Raw genomic sequence first — 8,116 nt, 5'->3', positions numbered from 1 at the left:
ACATCCCAAGTACATGCGGTGCACCCTAGGGCTGTGCCACGCTAAGACTAGTTCCTTCTCGGTCTCTGTTCAACAAGACTTCCAGAAAATGTTTGGCATCCGGTCACACCCTGGGTCGCCACATTACCACAGCAATGACAATTATTACTCTGTATTAAATGCCCACTGGTGCGTGACCTGGTGGCATGGGGATTAAATGGTCACAGAAGCACAAAGAGACTACAGCCAGTGATCCCCCAGCAGGAGGCAATCAAGACTGAAGTGGGAGGCAGGGAGACGGGAAAAGAATGGCAAGGAAGGAAAGGAGGAGAAATCTGCTGAGAGCAGATGGAGGCTGGTCAGGCCTGTGCCCCTGCTACATGGTGGCTTTTTATGACTTAACCTCATTTTTACCCACATTTAAAATGAGGTTAAGTAATCAAAGTCACTCAGCACCCCAAATTCAACATGGCTTGATGTGAATATTTTCTAAGGGTTTTTTTTTTAAATTCATTTGAGAGAGAGAGAGCTTATGTGCGCACACACAAGAGTAGGAGCAGGGGGAGAGGCAGAGGGAGAGAGAGAAGCAGACTCCCCACTGAGCAGGGAGCCCAGCAAAGCAGGGGCTGGATTCCAGGACCATGGGATCATGAGCTGAGCTGAAGGCAGATGCTTAACTGACTGAGCCACCCAGGCGCCCCATGAATGTTTTTTCAGATGTTCAAGCTATACATCTGGGTTAGAAAACGAGTCTCATTGTCTCTATTTTCTCAAGTATCTCCAATGACTATTTTTTAGGAGAATATTAGAAAAAAATTTTAATCAGGCTCCGAAAGTTTAGTTACAATATCATCTAATTTTATAAAAGTCACTCAGCACCCCCAACTTGAACAAATCAATACAAAGGTCATTATTATTTGCTCAGTACCCAAACTGTTCATCTTATCTGACATATAGGAGCACCAAGATAAATATTATTTTCTCTGTTTCTCATCTGAACCTCAACTATTGGCAACTCCCAAGATTTTACTCTTTCTTCTACACCTTGCTATGTGGGTATCTATAAAGCTATGGACTCGACATAAAGAATATCATCTTCATCTGTGTCTTCATCAAGGAGAGTTTTTTGTCAAGTACCTAATCGAAGCATTATACAGACATTTGGTTCCATACAAAGCGATTTTAAAGCAACCAATTGCTCAAGTTTGGAAGGCTAGTGGCTCTAGCCCTTACTAATGAAGTGATCTTGGGAAACTTACCTAGCTTCTCCAAGTCTCATTTCTTCTGCAGTAAAAATATAAAACTTACTTGACAGGATCATTGAGGAGACTAAGTGGAGGGGCTAGGAACTATATAAAATGCCAATCAGTGTCTGAAAAATATTAGGTACCACACACTTTTGTCTTCTATAATATACATGTCTTGTACATAAATGTGTTGCTTATCAAATTTGTGTAATACTATTCTTTAAAAAAGAGAAAACTCAAGGGCTTCTAGTTTTGTCTGAAATTATCACTTTAATCAAGAGAAAAGCATAGAAATTTATTTTACATCTGTTTTATGTGACATAGGAGCCCTCATAAGGAAATGAAGATCCAAACAAGTGGCAAAAGCTAAGTGCTTATATAGTAGGTTGAAGGAAGGCAGACAATTGTGTAAAAGTAACTAAAATACGGGGAGACCAAGGGAAGGTAAAATTTATTTTAACAAGATCTGTTTGTACAGAATTCTCTCAGCCTCAACTCCCCATCTCTGGTGATAAGAATTTGTCTTTCCTCCTGGTATAGGGAAGACAATTTTCACATGGGATTTTTATCTCCTGCCTTCAGGAAGAAAAGGGCAGGTCAGAGTGCCTTTCTTGTACCTGTTATTTTCCAAATGCTTTTACTTTTTAATTTTTTTAAATGTTATTTATTTGTGTGTGTGAGAGAGAGAGCACGAGCAGGGGAGTGGGGCAGAGGGAGAAGAAGATTCCCCGTTGAGCAGGGAGCCCGAAGCAGGGCTTGATCCCACTGGGATCATGACCTGAGCTGAAGGTAGACGCTTAACTGCTTAACCAACTGAGCCACCCAGGGGCCCTTCCAAATGCTTTTAGCTCAAAATAATCCTTATGCCAAAGGGGCATATTTGGGGGCGGTATATTCTACCAACCTTCACTCTCATACAAAGTTTAAAACAAAAAAAACCTCACAAATTAGAAATAAACCAAGCCATAAAACTGAAAAAAACATTTAAATTAACATTAATGAGATTGATTAAATGTTGCTTTGTTCGCTCTAAATCACCATCTGCAATATGAACAGAGTAGTGTTGCAACAGCACAGATTCCCTCGATTTAAACGTTCCTTCAGTAGGCGGAGCTTGAGGACTCCTCCTCAACCCTCTGCCAATTTCCTTAACTCAAACTACCGCAAAACCTCTATCAGTACAAAATGATGTACTTATTATGGAGCAGATACACCCTTTAGGTATTAACACAGTTTTACATTTTTCTCGGTGACTAGAAACAGAATTTCACTGATCTAAGATGCCTTTGATTTTTAGATGCATCATTATTTTACATACCACTACGAAAGGAAAACAATACTTCTAATTCAAGTATGGAACGATGCTCAGGTGCCATCAGCTGTGAGAGGCACCGTAACTTCAGCGATGCTGAACCATGGGGGAAAGAAGTCTATCTAATACCAGTGAATACCGTAGTGCTACTTTGTGTCATGACAGTATTTAACGGAACACAAAATTTGCCTCCAAGTCACCAGTTGGTCTCCAAACATCCCCGTTTTCTTCCTATCCTTCAAGCCCAGCTTACCCAAGTGTCCCCCTCCTCTGTATGGCTTTGCCTGAGCACTGCTGCCTGCAGAAGTTTCTGCACTGATGGGAAGGCTTGTGGCTTTGTTAGCGTATTTTTGTTTCCATACTATATCTTGCCTTTCCAAATAGATCATAAACTCAAGGACGTGATCCATTTTTTTTTTTTTTTTTTGCTGGTTAAAACACACAACTTTATTGATGAAACACAAGTCTAAGATTAACAAATGTAAACCAATACAAAAGTGTAGCTTATTTATGATTAGTCTGCTGTCAGTTTAGGTAGAGGAAAGAGTAAAAAATATCTCAATCTAGGTAGCAAGATGGAATCAATAAATGCTCTCTTTATACAAGCTCTAGGATTCATTAAATCATTACAATGGTCCAGACTAAAACCAGCCACCACAAGTAACATCACTGTTGATGACCCTTGATAGTCATTATTCCAGAGTAGGAGCTGAAAGGATCTCCTTGCCATGTAAGCACAGTGGAAAACAAAGAATTTACAAAATGCATTGTTCCCAGTGCACACTAAAAAATTATCTCGAGATTGTTTGGGACCTACTCCCAATTAGAGTTTGGTCAATACTTTTAGGACTTTTACTTTCACCACCAGATCATTGTGATTTGCTAATGCCTTGATTTTCTTAACACACACTCCAGATTCTTTGAATAAGAAAAAAAGTGAACTTCTGCTGAATTCCTTCTTAGACGATGCAAGCCCTTCGTTTTTTATGTTGTCATTTATATTCTCAAATAGAGTAAGGATATTAAGAAGAATCTCTCTGTCCCATTCTTTATTAAAGAGGGAAATCAATTCTGACGGTACTTTACAACTGACCAACTCTCTTGTCATGGCTGGATTTTCAGTAAAGTTTATAATTAGTTTCATAATCTGAATCTTGGTGAAGTAATTTCCCAGGAATAACAAAGCAAAAAAGTCTGGAAAAGAATAGGAAAGCAGATGTTGGTAATGATTAGTCACAGTCATGTTGGTTAACAGTCTTAGTCCAGCCATCTGCACAGCTGAGTCCAAGCGACAGATCATGGTATCATCACACACTTGACTGATATATGTCTTAATCTTGCCCTGATTTTCAGCATTCACACTCAAGTTATTAAGGGCATTGTAAGCTTTTTCCCTAATAATAGGATCTTTCGTTTTGATCAGTTTTGCAATAATTGGAAGACCGCCCAACTCACGAATGGCATTTTGGTTAAAAGAATATGCTGCATTGTTACCCAGAGTGACCAAGGCTATTTCTTGAATAAAAGGATCATTTGATCTTTCCAGGATGTTAAGAACCTTTTGAAGGTCAGAAGCACCCAGAATATCATCAATTTTATAGGGAAAGTTGAACTTGCCCCTGCGAACAGGCCATGCTGTGGCTGGAGTCCTGGTGCTCTTCCCTCGGGTTCTTCCCTTGGTTTTTCCACTTGCCCTACCTCCAGCCCTAGCCCCACTCCTGGTGGGGTGGCAGCCTCCACCCCTGCCTCCTGGGCAGGGTAAACTGGGTGCCAAGGTCCTGTTCCCAGAGATAGTGCCCAACCGGGCTCCTCTGCCCGCCTTTGCACTTGCCTGTTCCTTCAGAGTGCTGAAAAGGGCTTTGGCCTTGGCCTCTAGGCCACCTCCGCTCCGGGCCCCCAAGTGGGCCTCTGCCTTTACATCTGAACCACTCTGGAGTTCCATGCCCACCTCAGCCTTGACCTTTGATTCACCCTGAAGTCTAGCTCTAGCCCCCACCCCAGCATTAGCCTTAGCTCCTTTCCCAGTCTCGACCCCAGTCTCTACAATATCACTAGATTCTTCCTCATCGTCTTCCTCATCGTCGTCCCAGATTTTCTCACTCTCATCTCTTCCCCAGGTCAGTCTGTAGACGCAGTAGCAGGCGCCTGCCCCGATCACCACACCGGCGGCCACACAACCAGCTTCCCGAGTACGGCCCATGCTGGGGTGAAGGTCTGAACCAAATTCTTAACCAGGGAGGAGTGGGACCGCTCTGGCCCAGAGCAGGGCTCCTGTTGGGGGCGGAGTCTTCAGCGACAGCTGGCGGGCCCTGTGGCAGCTTGCAGGTAACAGCAGAACCTAGGAATGAAGGAAAGATTTACGGCGTCCGTCTCCCCATTTTGTGCCTTTGCATGCGGACAGACTGAACTACGGACCAACACACGGACGGGGACGTGACAGGGACTCAGGGCTGGATCACTGATTCCTTTCCTCTACGGGGAAGGTAATTGTGGAAAATTTTTCCCACCTCCAGACTCTCCAACCTCACGTTCAACCATCCCACCCCAGTACGTTACATTTAAGGCATCTAATCAGTTCCCTACCTCCCCTACCCCTCCAGATGTCCTGGGGCTAGTGGCACCCCCACATACACCCTCACAGGTCCAGGCAGTTTCTTCCTTCTCTTCCTTGCCTGGGAGTCCACTGCGTCCTGCAAACCTGCATACAAAGGGGTGGGGAGGAGGATGCTGAACGCTCAAGGGACAGAAGAACCTCACCCTGGATGGGACCCACTTCCCTCTCCGGAATCTCTGGTCCCAGTTCTGCGTAGCCCCACCCTCCACTCCTCAGTCACAGAGCTGTGGCTTTGAAATTCAGTATCTCCCTTCCCCATCTCCTTTATCTTTTTCGATCCTCCACCCCACCCTGGTCAGTCACTTCCCTTTCCCTGTAATAAAATGGATGGTGGTGGAGCGAGTGTTGAAGGCAGACGGCAAAATGCACAAAGGTTTCCAACTGGCGCTTGCCTCCGCCACCCCCACCATCTCAGAGGTACGGGGACACCCCTCCCTCCACCCATTCCACCAACCTCCACTGCTCCGGAGCAATTTCCTTCCTCCCTCATCTCAGGTTCCGCCTCCTCCACTAAATCTAAGGACTGATAACTCTGAGACTGAGTGCTTGACAGACAGAGCAAACCCAGGACACCGTACTCCAAAGATTAATTTGGAGCAAGATCCTCCCCACCCCCACTTCAGGATTCTCGTGACACTCCACCCCCCAGCCACTTCCTTCTGTGTCGTCTACCTGCAGAGCACTTTGTTTTGAAAGCTCTGAAATGGAATAAAGAGGAGGAAAGGAGGGGGATGCGGAGGAAGTCTATGGGCTCCCTCGGGTTTGCAGTCCTCGCAATTCTCCACCCCAGGGGTCCCCAAATAGTGCCACCACCCTCACTCTGACCTACTTTTTCTGGACAATTTTCCTCTTCTGCCTGCTTTCTAGGGTTGAATTGGCCCTAAAGTGCAAGATCCACAGACACACAAACGGCAGGACAGAGACAGACAGCTGGGCAGACAGAACAGCACTTCAGAGAGTCCCAATACCAGCTTTTCCAAATTCTGGATCCTGGTTGTCCAACGGATTTCATCTTTTGGCCTCTCACCCCTACCCCCACTTCTCAGGACTCCGCTGACATCAGCCCTCTTCCTGCCCGGCGTCCATTCACCCACTCCCGCAGCCCCCACCCTCACTGGTCGGCCATTTTCCCAGCAAAAACCCCACCCCTTCTGAACAACTGGAAAGGGAGGAGGCGGGGCGAGGGAGTAAGGAAAACCTGAGGAGCAAAAGAAGAGCCCCCTCCCCGATGCATTTCCACCCCCAACGACAGCCATTTTCCCTGTGGGTACTGTCACATCCTTCTTCCTACATAAAATAACAGGAAGACAGCTGAGTCAGAAATGGGCCCAAGTTAAGTCAGGGACCGCGGCCACCCCCACCCCTCCGGGGACTGCGGGGCAATCCCACCTCTACCCAGACCCGCAGGGATTGGGGCAGATTCGTTACTCTTTGCTCTGCGAGGTACAGCGCCCTACTGAAAGACGTGGGGAATGACAGACGCACAGCCCCAAGGTTCTGGCTTGGTAGACGGACCAGCACCCAGGGCAAGAATCTTACTCTCTGCCCTTCCCGATTCAAGGCCCTGGAAGCCAAAGTTTGCAGATTTCCTCCCTCCTGGTCTGGGGTCGCCCCTGGAAGCCGCACCCTAGAGTCCACCATTTTTGTTCTTGGAAGGGCCAGGGATAGTGCAAGGCTGTGGAGAAAGCAGGCGTCGTCCCTCTTTGGTCTCCCCCTCCGCTCCCCGCACCGCAGGGATTCCCCCGGGCAGCGCCCATCCGCACACCGACCTGCTGGGATCCCGGCAGTTACCTCCTCGTCCTTCCCGGGCCCCAGGCCCGCCCGGCCTCGGCGTAATAGGGAGCTGGCAACCGGACCAAACCAGGACCAGGATGAGAAGGACGTCTGCAAACGTCGGCTCCTGCCCACGTGAGGGCCACGTCACCCGTGAGTTCCAGACCCCAATTACCACTCCCACCAGCAGTGCGGCAGGAGCTGGCCCACCCCTTTCCTTCCCGGCTCCATCGGGGCCTGCCACTCATTTTCTTCTGCCAATCCCAGAGACCGAGGAGAGCTTCTCCTTGTGGCTGGAATTTGTCTTTCTCCGGTTAACAGGGAGAAGCTGCATCTGTTCCCTCGTCCGTTGGTCTTTTCTTCCTCTTTGAGGTCTTTTCTTTCCTTCTTCTCCCCTTCTCTCACTCCCCCCCACCCCCAGCCATGAAGGGCCAGCATTTTCCCTGCACCCCTCTATGAAATGGGAGGAAAGATCTCAGAAAAGATTATACGTAGTGGGAGTCTCTTACTTTCTTAAACTTTCCTGTTCATTTCTTAAAATCAGTAATGCATTACTTTTATATTGAGAAAATAAAATGATGCTATTTTCATTTGAGTGGAGAATTTAAGTGGGGGGGAACCCAAAAGGCCTCATTAATTACGTTATATTTTGTTATAGTACAAGAAAAATGTTTCTACTGGTTATAACAAAATGGCAGCTTTCGAAACATACTAACCCGTTTTAAAATTGAAAACAAATTTTTCAGACTATCTATGAATTATTCCACAAAGAGATCTAATCCTTAGTCGTCTAAGTTTGGCCAGTTAATGTAAATGATCTACTACTTTTTCTACTTTGGGATCAACTTACAATTTGATAAAACAAAAGCAACACAATCCTGTCTTGTTTGATTAAAGAAAGACGTGTATTTACTGTCCCAAAGTCTTGACGAATGCTGCAGGAACCTGTTGTGATTTGATGGCTCTTCTGAGACCTGCCCCTGGATTACATTCCAGTCCACGAAGGAGGAGGCAGTTGAGGGTGTGAGGAATGTAGAAATGGTCTGATCTCTCAGCTTTGTCAAGTGGGGGAGGAAGGTGCTGACCCTCCACCTCCTCCCGTATTCCAGAGCCTCTTATTCCCTGCATTCAGCCACCTGACTCTGTCGCTCGCTCTAAAAGTACACATGGACAGGTGACCAAGATGGCAAA

At 46.4% G+C, this 8,116-nt stretch overlaps 1 protein-coding gene across 8 annotated transcripts; it reads right to left on the bottom strand.

Moving 5' to 3' along the window:
* Nucleotides 1-1,476: 1,476 nt before the first annotated feature.
* On the bottom strand, nucleotides 1,477-7,104 carry ARMCX1 (armadillo repeat containing X-linked 1). 8 transcript variants are annotated; one of them, XM_031032837.2, is made up of 4 exons: nucleotides 6,944-7,104; nucleotides 6,692-6,827; nucleotides 5,122-5,236; nucleotides 1,477-4,876 (listed from the first exon to the last, which is right to left on the bottom strand). In XM_031032837.2, exon 4 carries the CDS (start codon nucleotides 4,736-4,738, stop codon nucleotides 3,362-3,364), a length of 1,377 nt encoding a protein of 458 aa, XP_030888697.1. In that variant the 5' UTR covers nucleotides 4,739-4,876; nucleotides 5,122-5,236; nucleotides 6,692-6,827; nucleotides 6,944-7,104; the 3' UTR covers nucleotides 1,477-3,361. The 8 variants fall into 8 exon arrangements, with proteins under 8 accessions (XP_030888697.1, XP_030888703.1, XP_006737752.1 ...); XM_031032843.2 differs by having other exon boundaries at nucleotides 5,170-5,236; XM_006737689.3 differs by lacking the exon at nucleotides 6,692-6,827 and having other exon boundaries at nucleotides 6,922-7,104.
* Nucleotides 7,105-8,116: the final 1,012 nt, after the last annotated feature.

This window comes from Leptonychotes weddellii, unplaced genomic scaffold (assembly GCF_054177405.1).
Source record: "Leptonychotes weddellii isolate Sample4059 unplaced genomic scaffold, ASM5417740v2 HiC_scaffold_8749, whole genome shotgun sequence".
Taxonomy (NCBI): Eukaryota; Metazoa; Chordata; class Mammalia; order Carnivora; family Phocidae; genus Leptonychotes; species Leptonychotes weddellii.
This window is presented reverse-complemented; position numbering and strand designations above follow the sequence as displayed.